Source organism: Cetorhinus maximus, chromosome 1 (assembly GCF_964194155.1).
Source record: "Cetorhinus maximus chromosome 1, sCetMax3.hap1.1, whole genome shotgun sequence".
NCBI lineage: Eukaryota > Metazoa > Chordata > Chondrichthyes > Lamniformes > Cetorhinidae > Cetorhinus > Cetorhinus maximus.
The window spans coordinates 2,822,318-2,840,188 of NC_135879.1; the positions used below are offsets into that span (position 1 = coordinate 2,822,318).

At 44.9% G+C, this 17,871-nt stretch overlaps 1 protein-coding gene across 1 annotated transcript in view; it reads left to right on the forward strand.

The window, feature by feature from the left end:
• LOC144688809 (cyclin-dependent kinase-like 2) overlaps positions 1–17,871 on the forward strand; it is a 54,850-nt gene that overhangs the window by 15,761 nt on the left and 21,218 nt on the right. Inside the window, exons 3-6 of the mRNA XM_078555775.1 lie at positions 5,666–5,860; positions 6,602–6,780; positions 14,121–14,233; positions 17,112–17,251. Coding sequence (XP_078411901.1) covers positions 5,666–5,860; positions 6,602–6,780; positions 14,121–14,233; positions 17,112–17,251 — 627 coding nt within the window. The remainder of the gene's footprint in view (positions 1–5,665; positions 5,861–6,601; positions 6,781–14,120; positions 14,234–17,111; positions 17,252–17,871) is intronic.

A 17,871-nucleotide genomic window follows, 5' to 3' on the forward strand; every position in this document is an offset into this window, starting at 1 on the left:
CCTATCTCTGTAACCTCCTCCAGCCCTTGCACCCCTCCCTATCTCTGTAACCTCCTCCAGCCCCTACACCCCTCCCTATCTCTGTAACCTCCTCCAGCCTCTACACCCCTCCCTATCTCTGTAACCTCCTCCAGCCCCTACACCCCTCCCTATCTCTGTAACCTCCTCCAGCCTCTACACCCCTCCCTATCTCTGTAACCTCCTCCAGCCTCTACACCCCTCCCTATCTCTGTAACCTCCTCCAGCCCCTACACCCCTCCCTATCTCCGTAACCTCCTCCAGCTCCTACACCCCTCCCTATCTCTGTAACCTCCTCCAGCCTCTACACCCCTCCCTATCTCTGTAACCTCCTCCAGCCCTTGCACCCCTCCCTATCTCTGTAACCTCCTCCAGCCCCTACACCCCTCCCTATCTCTGTAACCTCCTCCAGCCTCTACACCCCTCCCTATCTCTGTAACCTCCTCCAGCCCCTACACCCCTCCCTATCTCTGTAACCTCCTCCAGCCTCTACACCCCTCCCTATCTCTGTAACCTCCTCCAGCCTCTACACCCCTCCCTATCTCTGTAACCTCCTCCAGTCCCAAAACCCTCCCTATCTCTGAAACCTCCTCCAGCCCCTACAACCCTCCCTATCTCTGTAACCTCCTCCAGCCCCTACACCCCTCCCTATCTCTGTAACCTCCTCCAGTCCCAAAACCCTCCCTATCTCTGAAACCTCCTCCAGCCCCTACAACCCTCCCTATCTCTGTAACCCCCTCCAGCCCCTACACCCCTCCCTATCTCTGTAACCTCCTCCAGCCCCTACACCCCTCCCTATCTCTGTACCCTCCTCCAGCCCCCTACAACCCTCCCTATCTCTGTAACCTCCTCCAGCCCTTGCACCCCTCCCTATCTCTGTAACCTCCTCCAGCCCCTACCCCCCTCCCTATCTCTGTAACCTCCTCCAGCCTCTACACCCCTCCCTATCTCTGTAACCTCCTCCAGCCCCTACACCCCTCCCTATCTCTGTACCCTCCTCCAGCCCCCTACAACCCTCCCTATCTCTGTAACCTCCTCCAGCCCTTGCACCCCTCCCTATCTCTGTAACCTCCTCCAGCCCCTACACCCCTCCCTATCTCTGTAACCTCCTCCAGTCTCTAAACCCCTCCCTATCTCTGTAACCTCCTCCAGCCCCTACACCCCTCCCTATCTCCGTAACCTCCTCCAGCTCCTACACCCCTCCCTATCTCTGTAACCTCCTCCAGCCTCTACACCCCTCCCTATCTCTGTAACCTCCTCCAGCCTCTACACCCCTCCCTATCTCTGTACCCTCCTCCAGCCCCCTACACCCCTCCCTATCTCTGTAACCTCCTCCAGTCTCTAAACCCCTCCCTATCTCTGTAACCTCCTCCAGCCCCTACACCCCTCCCTATCTCCGTAACCTCCTCCAGCTCCTACACCCCTCCCTATCTCTGTAACCTCCTCCAGCCTCTACACCCCTCCCTATCTCTGTAACCTCCTCCAGTCCCAAAACCCTCCCTATCTCTGAAACCTCCTCCAGCCCCTACAACCCTCCCTATCTCTGTAACCTCCTCCAGCCCCTACACCCCTCCCTATCTCTGTAACCTCCTCCAGCCCCTACACCCCTCCCTATCTCTGTACCCTCCTCCAGCCCCCTACAACCCTCCCTATCTCTGTAACCTCCTCCAGCCCTTGCACCCCTCCCTATCTCTGTAACCTCCTCCAGCCCCTACCCCCCTCCCTATCTCTGTAACCTCCTCCAGCATCTACACCCCTCCCTATCTCTGTAACCTCCTCCAGCCCCTACACCCCTCCCTATCTCTGTAACCTCCTCCAGCCCCTACACCCCTCCCTATCTCTGTACCCTCCTCCAGCCCCCTACAACCCTCCCTATCTCTGTAACCTCCTCTGAGATCTCTGCACTGCTCTAATTCCGGCTTCTTGAGCATTCCCAAATTTAATCACCCCACCATTCAGTCGTGTGGCCCCTCAGCTCTGGAATTCCCTCCCTAATCCTCTCCACTGCTCTCATTCCTCATTTAAGACATTTCTTTAACTCTTATCTCTGTGATCAAGCATTTAATTACCTGACCTAATGTCTCCCCTCAGAATCTAATTCAGTCTGATAATCGCTCCTGTAAAGCACCTTAGGATATTTAACTTTAAAGATGTTTGTCTACTGTGGGGTCGTTTTGCTTGTGAACCAGTTGCAGGCTTATCTGTCGGCGGGTGAGCTGATAACAATATACCGCACACGCAGAAAGCAATATGAGATGAAGCACATGTTACTTATTTACACAGACAACAGAGCACTAAACATGATGTGTGCTTCTCCAACCAGACCCTACTCTAGACCATCATTAACATTGTAGCCCACGTTACACAGCAATTGGATCGTACAGTCACGTGGACAATATGCTCACCTCTTAAAGGTGTATTGCACCTCAGATTACCACAACACTATATAAATGCAAGCCTTTGTTATTGTTGTCCTGAAGCAACAAAGATCAATTGATCCTAAAAATCTGGCTTGAGATGGTGTGGGGACTTTGAGAGGATGGGAACTAAAGTGACATAAAGGAAATCATTGTAAAAACGAGCTGATTGGTGTTGATACATGTCCACTCCCACTGAGCTAAGATGTGCTATCTATGAATATACACTTGCATGTGGGAACCCTGTGACCAATCAGCCCTTTGGGCAACCTGGGAGGACTTCTTTATTTTGGCTGCTGTTCACTAATTATTTGGAGATGATACTTTTCTTCCAATCAGGAATGGGTGGCCTGTGAATAAGATTCAGCTGCTAAGTCCAGCTCTGAAATGGATAAAAATTGATTGGAATTTGTTCAGACTGTGACACAAGGATGGGGAGGAGGGGAAACATTTTTTAAACATTCATTTATAGGTTTTTGGCATTATTGTCCACCCCTATATAACAGAATGGCTTTATAGACAATTTGAGACGGAATTTAAGAGTCAGCCACATTGCTGTGGGTCTGGAGTCAGATGTAGGCCAGAACTGGTAAGAATTCTTGATTTCCATCCCTAAAGGATATTAGTGAACCAGATGGGTTTTTCTGACTATCAGGCAGTATTACTTTTTATTTCAGATTTTATTTAATTAAATTTAAATTCCTTCGCTGTCACAGTGGGATTTGAACTTGTCAGGTCATTAATCCTCCTCCTCCTCCCATGCCCTAAGAAGGTGTTGGCGACCATGGACTCTATTGGATTAGTCCATAATTCCATTTGGCAAAGCACTGCAGTGGTTGCTGTTGCCTCCTGCAGTGTGGCTGACCAGAAACTCTTCCGCTCTTACCGCCTGCCATCAGGAGTATTAGAAAGATTTACAGGCTGATAATCAATCTGTTTGACCATGTTATGAACACACCTTCCCTGGCCATCAAATCCTGAAGTGGGACATGAACCCAGAGCTTCTGGCCTAGAGGTAGGTACACTAGCACTGTGTCACAAGATGCCTCTACATTTCTAATTCCATAACATAACCATTAGGCTATTGTACACCCAAATATTTGATGGGTTGGTGTTAGAATCTTTACTCTTTGTAATTGCTTCAAATAATGGTTTTAATTTATTACAGGTGAGACCTTCTTGTGCTTTTCATCCTGATATTGTTACGATCCCAGCTGATGTTAATACTGGACAAGTCAGATCCCAGAGTGAAACCTGTCTTGATAGATCCTAACTTTGTTTTTTTAGAAATTGCAAAGGAAAGTTACTGAACAAATTCACAGGAGTTTACTGATGGACTTTTAACATAAAGGATAAAAATTTATTAACAAGGACAAATGAACTATATTACACCAGACAAAAAGATTGGAAAGATCTCAATACAAACACCAGAAAGTGATTCAAACGCACACTATTCCTTTTATTCCCACAATACCCTTACAGACACGAAACCCTAGTGAAGATTTACCATTTTCTCAACACCATGGCTTCTTGCTTGGGCTGACCCAGATGCAAACAGTTTTCTTCTGTCCCATTTCTGAGCATTCACTAGGTGCTTTTCCCCAGCTGATATCTCTCCCTGAGACACCTACAACTGCATTCTAAACTCACTGTTACTTCAACTGCAGAGCAAAAATGTGAATTCCCTAAACTCAGTCCCCCAGCGGCCTTGCAGAATTTCTTATCAGAAGAGCTTAGAACTCCCATCTTCCGTCCCTGACATACACACTCTGAACTTCTTTTCTGTCTTTCTCTGTTTCTGTGTGTCACTGGGTCCCTGTCACTAGCACAGTTTTTACTACTTTGTGTTTTTTCCCAAAATCACTAAACTACTAACCTCTTTGTAAACCATCTCTTCACTTCAAAGGTCGTAAAACCTCATTAAAATGCAAGTACACAAACAAATCCAGAAAACCTGACCTTTTTGCTAGGAGGCCCTCCCGACTTCCCGGCACCAAGCTCACAAAAAACTCAACAAAACTGAAATCATGTTCCACCCTTCTTAACACACAAATACAAATGTAAGTTAAACTTATTGTTATACCTTGTTCCTCACAATACCTGACCAATGACTTTAGGGTCTTCTCTGGAAATTTGGCAGGAGATTTTCTTGTTGATCTTGATGAATTTGTGATGCCAAGAGATACAGTGGCCTGGTTTTAACTGGACAATTGTGTCTCAGTGTTCCATTAGGTTAACCTGGAAGCATATACCAGTAACCAGACCTTAACCTTCCTGAGGCATTGATAGCATGGCATGTTGCATTTTATAATAAGATTAATAGTAAAAAAACAAAACTAACCACTTCTTGCTTTGCCCAATATCCAATAAAATGGAAACTTTCTAAAGGGAATTGGATAAGTACTGAAAAAGAAGAAAAAAAAAGGGGGAAAAAGCGGTGGGGAGTGGGACTAATTGGATAGCTCTTTGAAAGAACCAGTACAGGCACAATGGGCTGAATGGTCTCCTTCTGTGTTGTATGATCCTAGAAGTTGTAACAGCTGTAGGAATGGAAGCAGAAGAGAGTGGCACCATTAAGATAAACGACAGAGGCAAGGGAATGAGGGACAATGGACTGGTCACCATTCCAGATTTTCTCAGGGAGGTCAGGAAGGATAATGAATTTGGCATGGATGCAGTCTCAAAGGATTTCACTGTTGACTTTTACAGGCACAATGGGCTGAATGGCCTCTTTCTGAGCTGTGAGATTATATGATTCTTCGGTTCATGTTAGCAGATCAAAAACATGAAATATGTGACTACAGACCTGGTTTACCCGAGCAAAATAAGTTTGATTTTCATAACACCTTTTATACCTTTATGGCATTTTGTATTTATTTTGTATTTGTTTATGGATGTAGGAAAGGCAGTTATTATTTATCCTTAGTCACCCTTAAGATGTACCAGTATCTTTTTTTTAAAACTGACAAGCTGCCCTGTCCCTAATGGGACATGTGTTCTCTTCAGTTCTGAAGAAGAGTGATACAGACTTGAAACGTTAACTCTTGTTTCCCACTCCACAGATGCTGCCAGACCTGCCGAGTTTTTCCAACATTCCCTGTTATTATTATTTATGTGCCCTCTTCACTTGTTCTGCGTTGCGTGTAGCTGTGAACACATTTCAGAGTTTGCCCGCAAACCTACAAACCCTTCAGGAGAAACTCATCTCTTTTCCGTTCTTGTTTTATCAGCAACTTCGACATGAGAACCTGGTCAACCTGCTCGAAGTGTGCAAGAGGAAAAAACGCTGGTACCTGGTCTTTGAGTTTGTGGACCACACGGTATTGGATGATCTGGAGCAGTTCCCAAATGGGTTAGAGTATGACAAAGTTCGAAAATATCTGATTCAGATCCTGCGAGGGATGGCTTTCTGTCACAGCCACAATGTGAGTGTGGTGTCCTGAAATACACAGAGTCTCTCTGCTCTCTCGATCTTCATAAGGCTCATAGCCTGACAGCAGACAAAGACTGATTGAGATCAAGCTTTGTAAGCTTTGCAAACAAAACACCAATCATTCAGAATAATCAGTCCTTCATTACACTCAGTATAGTCAGTCACTTCATTAATTAAAGCAATACACAATCCCTGTCTCAATGTGTAAATAATTCACCTCCTGGCTCCCCAAAGCCTGTCCACAAGGCACAGGTCAGGAGTGTGATGGAATACTTTCCACTTGCCTGGATAAGTGCAGCTCTAACAATACTCAAGAAGCTCGACACCATCCAGGACAAAGCAGCCCCGCTTGATTGGCACCCCATCCGCAAACATTCACTCCCTCCACCACCGTTGCATGGTAGCAGCAGTGTGTGTACCACCTACAAGATGCACTGCAACAACTCTCCAAGGCTCCTTCAACAGCACCTTCCAAACCCGTGACCACTACCTGGATTCTACTTTTATAGAGGTTAACATATTCTGAGGTTATCACAGGTGGCAACAACTCAGGTTTAAAACTAGAAAGTGTTTTGATTTAACCAGTTAACTGTGAGGAATGAACTATATCTAGAGAGATAAATAGCGTGCAGGAATTGTTGGAAGTATTGGGCAGAGATTTGAGGGAGCGAGAATGGATTAAAAAGCAACTGGCATATTCAACATGTTTAAACTGCCATCTGTTTCCTTTCAGATCATTCACCGTGATATTAAACCAGAAAACATATTAGTGTCTCACTCTGGGGTTGTTAAGTTGTGCGATTTTGGTTTTGCGCGAACGCTTGCAGCCCCAGGGGAGGTTTACACTGACTATGTAGCAACTCGTTGGTACCGGGCCCCTGAACTTTTAGTCGGAGATACCAAGTACGGCAAGTAAGTATCTCAGAGTGGCTAACAGAGTGAGGAAATCACTCCTAAACAGCAACTGTCCAAAACCCAACCACACAACATTCTCACTTTCTATCTTTCTGCCTTTCCCCTGCTCAGCATTAAATTCAAAGGAGGGCAAATGGAGGGAGAGAGTAGGTGTCAAATGAACAAACATTGAATAGTAGGAGGCCATTCAGACCCTCAAGACCATTCCGCCTTTCAATTAGATTATGACTCATCTGTATCTCAAATTCATTTGCTCGTCTTTGAACCCTTAATTAATTAAAATCTGTCAATCAGTCTTGCAAGCTCCAGTTGACTCTCCTCAACATTTGTATAAAGAGGTGCTTCAATCTGAAACAACCTAGCTAACTTTACCATTGTTGGGGGAGATGGTGGTTTAGTGGAACTGTCACTGGACCTATAATCCAGAGACCCAGGCTAATGCTCAGGGGACATGAGTTCAAATGGCAGCTGGTGGAATTTAAATGCAATTAATAAAAATCTGGAATTGAAAGCTAGTCTTAGTGATGGTAACCATGAAACTGTCACTGATTGTTTAAAAAAACCCATCTGGTTCACTAATGCCCTTTGGGGAAGGAAAATCTGCTGCCCTTACCTGGTCTGGCCTACATGTGACTCCAGACCCAGACCCACAGCAATGTGGTTGACTCTTAACTGCCCTTTGAAATGGCCTAGCAAGCCACTCAGTTCAAGGGTAATTAGGGATGGGCAACAAATGCTGACCTTGCCAGTGATGCCCACATCCCATGAAAGAGTAAAAAAATGTTCCCCCCTGATCTGGACACCCCCCCACCACCAATGGAAATAACTTCTCTAGTATTTACTTTATCAAATCCTTTAATTAATATCAACATTTAAGCCACTAATTAGCTCATTCCTCAGATGAACACACTTTGAGGACCTGGTTTGAAACCAAACCCACATTAACCTGAGGAAATCTCTTCTTTTTACAATCTGTAAAGTTTCTGTGTTCAGGTTTACAGCAAAAAAAATATTCTTAACAAATACTAAACAACAGCTTACATTTATGTAGTGCCTAACATGATCTGAGGACATGCCAAAGCATTTTACAGCCAATAAACTACTTTTGCAATGTAGGCGTTGCTGTAGTCAGTTTGTGCACAGCAAGCTCCCACAAACAGCAATGAGCAGGTAGTCTGTTTATCAGGTGATGATTGAGGGATAAATTTTGACCCAGGACTCTGGGAAGAACTCACCTGCTCTTCTTCAAATCCCTCCATGACCTTGCCCCTCCCCCTGTCTCTGTGGTCTCCTCTGGTCCCACACCCCTCTGAGACCTGGCTTCCAATTCTCACCTCTACCTCACCCCTGATTTGAATTGCTCCACCATAGGGAGCCATCTTCCTGGGCCCTAAACTCTGGAATACCCTCCCTAAACTTCTCCGCCTCTTTCTCCCCTCTTTAAGATGCTCCCTAAAACCGACCTCTTTCAACAAGCCTTTGGACACCTGTCCTAATCTCCTGGTTACATTTTGATTGGTTAGGCTCTTGTGAAGCATCTTGGGACACTGTACATTCATTATAGGTGCTATATAAATGCAAAGTGTAATTGTTGCCTCCTCCTTTTCTGTTCTAAGTAATGGGAAGTGATTTTTTACATCCATCCACCTGAGAGAGGGCGAACAGACAAGGTCTCGGTTGGACATCTGAAAGGCAGCATTTCGACAGTGCAGCACTCCCTCAGTACGGCACAGAGAGGAACATGGCCTTTATTATGTGCTCAAGCCTCTTGGAGTGGGATTTGAACCCAAAACCTTCTGACTCAGAGCTCGGAGAGTTACCAAGTGAGGCACAGCTGACTCCCAGAGAGTATGAGCATTAAACATGACACAGTGTAACCGTTGAAACTCATCAGTTAATTATAGTGAGGGGTGTTGTAATGTTGTTGTTGTTGAAACACATTGTTAGAAGAGAGGGAATTTTAAATTTGCTGGGGCTGAATTTTCCCCCCATCGGGGAAGATGTGCGGGGGTGGGCGCTCCCGATCGGGTCCGCGCCGCCATTTTATGCGGGCTGGCCAATTAAGGCCCACCCAGCGTGACGCATGCCCGGAAGCGCTGAGCGCTCCCTGTGCGGGTGGGGAGGGGTATTCTCTGAGTCAGGGCCTGCGGGTGAAAGAGCGCAGAGACCTCCCTGAGGCACGGAGGTACCTCAGGAAGATCAGTTTAAGGTTTTAAAATTTAAATAAAGGAAAAAAAAAACTTTTAAATCATGTCCCCTCATGTGACAGTGTCACATGAGCTGGGACGTGTTAATGAATTTTTAAAATAATTTTTATTGAATTTTAAAACATTATTTGAAACCTCGTCCCGCCCGTGGATGAGGTTCCATGAAAAATGCGAAGGCCGCCTGGGCCCTTCACCCGCCCGACAACCTTAAGGTTGGACGGGCAGCTCATTTAACTGTTTTAATTAGTTTTTAACAGACCTTAATAGGCCTTTGACAGTTCGGCGGGTGCACAGCCGACTCCAGTGTGCGCGCCCGCCAAACTGAAAATCTAAATGGCGCGTGGTGACGTTGGGATGCAAACCTGACGTCACCGCGCGTCATTTTACGCCTGGGTGAGTGGGCCCCACCCCCACTCACCAAGTGGGAAAATTCCCGCCCTGGTGTAGTTTCCAGGAATGCTTGATGCTAACGCTGTGTCCTGTTTTCTCTATCTCTTAAACAAGCGAGGCAGCTTTGAAGGAGGCTGTCAAGTGTCTCAAAAAGGAGAGTATCCATTAGATTCTGGGAGGTGCAGCAAGAGGATTAAGGCCTTGGAAATGGGGAGAATTGGTGGAAGTTTGGCCGTTACAAATGCCAGGGAGAAAGCTGGTGTTGTGCACCCTCCCCCACTGATCATGTTAGTGCCTCGAACATTGAGCACATCAATGCTGAGAGATTTGGGCTCAAATGAAGCAAATCAGCTGACTGCCCATATACACCGTAGAGCTTTCATCTCGATAGATTTGCAGCATCTTAGAATCAAATTAAAGGGCACAGAATGTTCCCATAATCAAAACAACTTCAGCATAATGTCCTCACTGTCCATTGTTCAGGTACAGTAACTTTCAGTTCCTCTCTGCTTTTAAGTATCCTGAATCACTGGACTGATGCCAGCATATTATTGTGGTTCCCTAGAATAAACGTATTTGCATCTCTCGCTAGACTGGGAAGGGACTATACTAAAGTTAGTGAAAAGGTTATGTAGAACTGCACTGCCCATTCTAAGTATGTGTCAGGCCCACGCTCATAACCGTGGGTTATCCCTGAATAAGGACTCAGGGCTTCCAAAAATCCCATTCCTCGTTGAACAATCCCACATCCAGCTTTGTATTTTTCCACTAGCTCTTCCTGCAGTGTCGTCACTCTTCCTGATTTACTCTATCAAAACCCTTTATCATTTTGAGCACCTCTATTAAACCTCCCCTTCGCCTTCTCTGCTCTAAGGAGAACAATCCCGGCTTCTCCAGTCTCTCCACATTGACTGAAGTCCCCTATCCCTGGAACCATTCCAGTAAATCCTCCTCTGCACCTTCCCAAGGCCTTGACATCCTTCCTAAAGTGTGAAGCCCAGAATTGGACACAATCCTCCAGCTGTAACATTTATAAAAGCTTTTGTATAACTTCCTTGCTTTTATATTTTACACCTCTGTTACTAAAGTCAATGATCTCACATGTTTTTTATACAGCCTTTTCAACTTGTCCTACAACCTTCAACAATTTTTGTACTTAAACCTCTGGGTCTCTCTGTTCATTTAAAATTGTACCATTCAGTTTATGTTGACATGGCTCCAGTAGAGTGTCAACGCCGACAGCGTGAGATAGTCAGTGATCTCCCCGGAGCGGAAGCCACAGTGGATGATCTGCTGGTCTATGGATGTGGAGACACAATGAGAGAAACGATAGCTGATCACAATCAGAGAGATGAACCTGAAACTGACTAAGAAAAAGTTGCAACTGAAGCTGCCTGAAGCCAAGTACATAGGTCAGGTACAGACAGCAAAAAGTCTTCACCCGGATCCTGACAAGGTGAGAGCTGTAGGCAGTGATGCAGCGATGATTTATTGGATTCATGAACTATTTAGGAAACTTTTTGCCTAATTTGTCATTGGAGTGTGAATCACTGCACCAGTTCACAGCCAAGGATGGGCAGTGGTATTGGGGAACAGGACAAGAAGCAGCGTTCACTAAGATCAAACAACTAGTGATGACAGCATCAGTGCTAAAGTGCTATGAAGTCAATGATGAGGTCCCTTTGCTGTGTGGTGCCAGTGAGACAGGTCTTGGAGTAACCCTAATGCAGCAAGGACAACCAGTTGCATTTGCATCCAGAGCGTTAATGCAAATTGAATGACGCTACCCTCATATCAAGAACGAGTGCCTGGCTATTGTTTCTGCGTGTGAGCATTTTCATCAATACCTGCCTAGGAGAGACAAAATAACAGTGGAATCTGACCACAAGCAACTCTCTGCTCCAAAACATCTGCAAAGAATGTTACTTTGTTTACAGGGATATCACCTGGATGTGACATACAAGCAAGGGAAACAGGCGTATGTCGCTGACATGCTGTTGAGAGCAGCACTCCCTGGGAAGAAAGTTGAGGCTGCCACAACAGAATGTGAAATCTTCCAGGTTCAATATGAAGCAGCAGCTCGACATGATCTGAAAAGCATCGACCCAGCGGAGACATTGAATCTGACAGGCAAACACCTATTGCAAATCAAGCAAACTCTCCAAGTGCTGCAAGAAGTAGTGATGAAAGGATGGCTTGAGAGCATCAAGGACACCTATGGTCACAAGAGCATATTGGCATACTGAGATGAATTGACAGCCCAAGATGACATCTTGTACAAAAGAAATAGAGTCATTATCCCTAAGGAGATGAGAGGAGAGATCCTGAAGCCCATCCATGCTAGCCATCAAGGGATTGTTTCAAGTCTGAGGAAGGCAAGAGGAGTGCTCTACTGGCCAAACATGAGCAATGAAATTAAATACCACATCAGCCAGTGCGGTGCATGTAACAAATACCAAGCTAAAAAGTGAGAGAGCCGCTGATGATGCATGACATCCCAGACAAACCATGGATGAAGCTGGGAGTAGACCTCTTCACTCTCGCAGGAACTGATTATCTTGTCACTGTGGACTACTACTCTGACTACTGGGAGTTAGACCAGCTGACTTCAACAATGCGAGGAGAAATAGAAGAATACCTGAAAGCACACCTCAATCAGTGCAGTATTCCAGACATTGCGATGAGTGACGATGGCCCTCAGTTCACAAGTGAAGAATTCAGCCACTTCACAAAGGATTAGGAAACTCAACACCATACATTATCTCCGCACTATCCCCAGTTGGATGGAAAGTCTGAGGCAACAGTAAAAATCGCCAAAGGAATAATCAAGAACTCGAGCAAATCTAGCACAGATGTGTACAAGGCAATCCTCGAGTAGAGAAACACACTGACTGAAAACATGGAAAGTAGTCCAGTCCAAAGGCTAATGTCACATGCACACAAACTACTCTTCCAATAGCAAAAAAGCTACTGATGCCAGGAGTAGTAACAGGCGCGAGTGAAAAATATCAAGATGAAACGGCAGAAAGCCAAATTTCATTTTGACAAAACTGCCAAACCATTGCCAGAGCTGAGCATTGGAGAGCCAGGCAGGGTACAAACCTTCAGTGCTCTCAACAGGAGTCAGCCCACAAGACAGCTTGGCACATGCATAGAGCAGTTGTTATCTCGATCATATGTGGTGGAAGTGAACGACCAAATATACCGGCGTAACCGCAGGCATATACGCACAACTAGAGAAGCTGTTCCTTCTCTGCCGGCGGCCGATCAGGAAGATGGGATCTCACCAGCTGCACAGAATACAGAACAACCATCACCCCCAGAGGTCCACCGGTACCCAACAATGGAAATGGATCAACAACGACAATTGCTGAAGCAGCGAAGAAACAATGGCTGGTCGCGCTATTGCAGAATGGTGGTCATTAAGGAAACCCTATGCTATTGATTATCGGGAATTATAGCCGAGTTTAGCTATCACGGCCGCCTTGTCCTACAAGATATCATATGGAGGTAAAGAGACAGTAAAAGACGAATCTTCAAGTCAAGGACATTGACACCACGACTGAGGGACATGGGCTTGTGCTAGAATCAGGTGAAGCACCACTGAATGAAATGGGTTACAGAAGAATGACCATCATCTGGAGGCATACTGTGTGCTTTGATCAAACTTGTACAATGTTTATGAAATTATAGCAATAAATATTGCTTTGGAAATACAAAAAAAAACAACAGTTACCACGGCAACAAGTGCCATGGGAATGACACTTCTTGGAGAAGGAACCTCACCCAGACAAACAGCCATTGATACCATGCATGCATACCATTAAGAGACCTGTACAATTTAATGACTGTATGCAATGGATGGGCAGAAATGAAATTTGGCTTTCTGCTGTTTCATCTTGATATTTTTCACTCACGCCTGTTACTACTCCTGGCTTCAGTAGCTTTTTTGCTACTGGAAGAGTAGTTTGTGTGCGGTGTGACATTAGTCTTTGGACTAGACTACTTTCCATGCCTTCAGTCAGCGTGTTTCTCCACTTGAGGATTGCCTTATAAACGTCTGTGCTGGATTTGCTCAATTTCTTGATGACTAGAATAACGAACAGTTTGTTAATGCTTGAGGGCAGTTGTGGTCTAGTGGGTAACTTGGGTAACTCACAGTTACACATTTGCCTTTTGTTATTTTGAAAAGGGGGATGTTTGGGTTTTGAAATGCAATCATTACTACATGCCCTATCTGGTTTGTCATGTGACCTTTGCCATGAGGCGCAGGGATGGGGGGAGTCATGTTACAACCAGTTCAGTAAAGACATTACACTAGATGCACTGTCGTCTTTGAGCTCGTAATAGACTGACCGCATTCTTCTGTCCAAAATGCATCACTTCTGTTATGACATGGCAGATGATATGTGCCAGGCAGATCAAATCCAGAGGGAAACTTGATTCCACTATCACAACAGTTTTGCAATTTGTATTTATTTTGAGATGTGTGCCCTAATTTCAAACTGAACTTCTTTTGATGAGTCAAAACCTCCAGACCAGCTGTCCCCAATTCAATTCAATCCCACACACACACATGCAGAGATATATCCAAACCCCAATATTAATCTACTTATACAATAAATCATAATAATGTTATGAGAATTATTGTACTTTCGTGAGACTTCACAATTAAACCTGTTCTCCAGATGATGTAAATAGTGAGCATGTGATCTGTACTTTTGCCATTGTCTGTTTCAGATCTGTGGATGTTTGGGCTGTTGGTTGCCTGGTAACAGAGATGCTGACGGGAGAGCCGCTTTTTCCTGGAGATTCTGATATTGATCAGTTATATCACATCACCAAGTGTTTGGGTGAGTCCAATACTTTAACTCTCAAGAATGGATCATGTGAGAGAACTGATAAACTGATAAGGGGCTGCCTGATTCTGTCTTTTGATTTGAATTGGAGAGCATCATTAAAAACAATCAGACAATTCAGTTTCTTCACATTCCCTTTCCTCTGATTGTGACATTTAATATTTTTTGCAATTCATCCTCAGGATGTGGGTGTCGCTGGCTGGGCCAGTGTTTATTGCCCATCCCTTATTGCCCTTGAGAAGGTGGTGGTGAGCTGCCTTCTTGAACAGTGCTGTTAGGGAGGGAGATCCAGGATTTTGACCCAGCGACAGTGAAGGAACGGCAATTATATATCCAAGTCAGGATGGTGAGTGGCTTGGAGGGGAACTTCCAGGTGGTGGTGTTCCCATGTGTCTGCTGCCCGTATCCTTCTGAATGGTAGCAGTTGTGGGTTTGGAAGGTGCTGTCTTAGGAGCCTTGGTGAGTCCCTGCAGTACATCTTGTAGATGGTACACACTGCTGCCACTGTGCGTTTGTAGTGGAGGGAGTGAATCTTTGTGGATGGGGTGCCAATCAAGCGGGCTGCTTCATCCTGGATGGTGTCAAGCTTCTTGAGTGTTGTTGGAGCTGCACTCATCCAGGCAAGTGGAGAGTATTCCATCACACTCCTGACTTGTGACTTGTAGATGGTGGACAGGCTTTGGGGAGTCAGGAGGTGAGTTACTTGTCACACAATTCCTAGCCTCTGACCTGCTCTTGTAGCCACAGTATTTATATGGCTAGTCCAGTTCAGTTTCTGGTCAATGGTAACCCCCAGGATGTTGATAGTGGGTAATTCAGTGATTGTAATGCCATTGAGTGTCAAGAGCAGATGGTTGGATTCTCTCTTGTTGGAGATGTGTTATTGTTTGGCACTTGTGTGGCATAAATGCTACATGTCACTTATTAGCTCAAGCCCAAATTTTCCCCAGATCATGCTGCGTACAGACACAAATTATGATTGATACCGAACATTGTGTAATAATCATCAAATTTCTGACCTTATGATGGAAGGAAGGTCATTGATGAAGCAGCTGAAGATGGTTGGGCCGAGGACACTACCCTGAGGAACTCCTGCAGTGATGTCCTGGAGCTGAGATGACTGACCTCCAACAACCACAACCACCTTCCTTTGTGCTAGGTATGATTCCAACCAGCGGAGAGATTTCCCCCTGATTCCCATTGACTTCAATTTTACATGGGCTCCTTGATGCCACACTCGGTCAAATGCTGCCTCGATGTTGAGGGCATTACTCCTCACCTCTGCTTACAATAAAGTAGAGGTAGGGAGTGGAGTTTTGGTGCATGTGTTTTTGTTAATAATGGGGTACAGTCAAAGGCAACAGGAACCCAATCAAATGTGAGGTGGATTAAAGCCTTGACACCAAGGAAGAGTGAGGGTATGTGCCAGGAGTACAAATGGCTGCAGATTCCCCAGTCTGAGACAACATTTGATGCTTAGCCTGCCTAAGCTGTTCTGTTCAGTCATTGACTGTCCAAACGATGAGAACGAGCTGCATGATGGATGGATTATAGATATGACCAGTATTTTGCGTGTGGTCTTTGGATTGATCTGGAGAGGATTGAAGGATAGTCCTGGTGATGCTAGTGTCCTTAACACATGGGCCGAAGCCTGACTCTGCTCTTGCCCAAATTTCAGTTCCCATCCTTACGCACTTGTCCCATCCAGAAGATCCTTGCCGCAGCTGCAGAGAGGAGCGTTCACTCTCAGCAGCAATGCTGGCATTGCTATTCAGGACTTGCCAGCTGCAAGCTGGATCTTGGACAATGAGGGAATGTCAGAGAATGGTTGTCAGACTGTATTAAAATTACATTAGCCTTTATCAGCATGTGTTGCTATGGGTGCAGAAACGCAGGATTTTAGTAAAACCATTTACAGCCAACATTTGGCAGAAATAATGGATTCCGGGCCTTTTGTTTCGATCAGTTGTAGCTGTTTGAAATGCATCCCAACTGCTGAGCCCTGTCCCTTGTAAGAAAGATTCAAGTGTGCCTACGGTTAGACCCAATACTTTTATAATCCAGTCAGCTTTACAGGAAAGCGTTTGCAATATTGACATTCCAAACACGCTTGCACCGTTTAATTTTGGTTCCGAATTGTGACTCAGCTTTCATAAAGTGAATTGGAGGTTTGTGATGTACACTTTCACTTTGTTATTTGTTTATTTCCAAAGCAAATATGATATTTTCGTATCTCTGTTATTCCTGAGCCCCATCATACTAACTGCTCAATGACCTGTGAGAGTAGTAACTGGTACCATTGACACCTGCATTTTCTAATAATTTGGATCAGCCTATGCCCCTAATCTTAGGTAATTACAATCATTTTTTGACCTCCTTAAAACAAAAAGATCTTACATTCCTATAGCACCTTTCACAACCTCTGGATGTCCCAAAACACTTTACAGCCAATGAAGCACTTTTAAAATGTATTCACTGTTGTAATCTTGGAGATGTGGCAACCAATTTGTGCACAGCAAGCTCCCACCAACAGCAATGAAATAAGGACCAGGTAATCTGTTTCCGGATGAGATGTTAAACTGAGGCTCTCAGTCCTCAGTCTGGCTGCCTGCCGTTGTTGCAGAAGAACTTTTGACAGAAGTGGGGTAATCTTTACGAATTTTTGATCCCAGACTGAATTTGGAAATTCAGAGATCAGTATGTTGGAGTCCCGTCTATTAAAATGAATAACCTCTACTGACCTCTTTGGAAATCCTCAACATATGGTCCATTCTAATTCGCATGGTTTCAATCTCTGATTCCTCACGAACTTCAGTGTGCATCTCAATGACATAGTCTTTCTTTGGTCCTTACGCTGCATTTTTCTGCCCAGGTAATCTAACACCCAGACACCAGGAACTTTTCTACAAGAATCCGTTGTTTATTGGATTGCACCTGCCCACGATCAAAGAAATTGAACTTCTTCAAAATCGCTATCCTGAAATCCCCGTCCTGGTATTAGATTTGGTAAAGGTATGTGATTGTGTTAGAGTGAACAAAACAGAGAACATTCTGGTAATTAACAGCGCAAGTATCTTTTTAACCTCTTGATAATTGTTAATGCAATGCTGAACAAACTCTCGAGCTGAGAAAAGGAACAACTTAAGCTGTGGAGTTTCACTCCTACATGTAGTAAATAGTTGTTTGAGGTTTTTTAAAAAAAAGCCAAATTTAAGATTTAAAAATTTTCTCACTTTGTATTTCTGTCTTTTTTCTCTCTCTCATTCCAGTTTTTCTTTCTCTCTCTTTATTCTCTCCCTTGACCTGATGCGACTCTAATTCATCCAATTTCCTCCTCTGTCATTCCTTGGTTCCTATCTCAATCCTTTAAATCTCATTGGTTAAGGAGATAGATGGTTGGACCCATCGTTCACTGAGGTCCCAGATGTCCTGTGCCCTGGCTGTGCCACTGTCAGCTCACGCTTCCAGACAGTCACAGGGAAAACCAATCTTCAGACTGAAGGCTGCAGGAGGAAGTCCTATAGGGCACAGGATGAGATGCCAGCTCCTCAGTGATGTCCGATCTGTGTGCCAGCCCAATAACCGTGGCATAAGATGCCAAGGGAACAGCAATGTCCTCTTTCGATTGACTT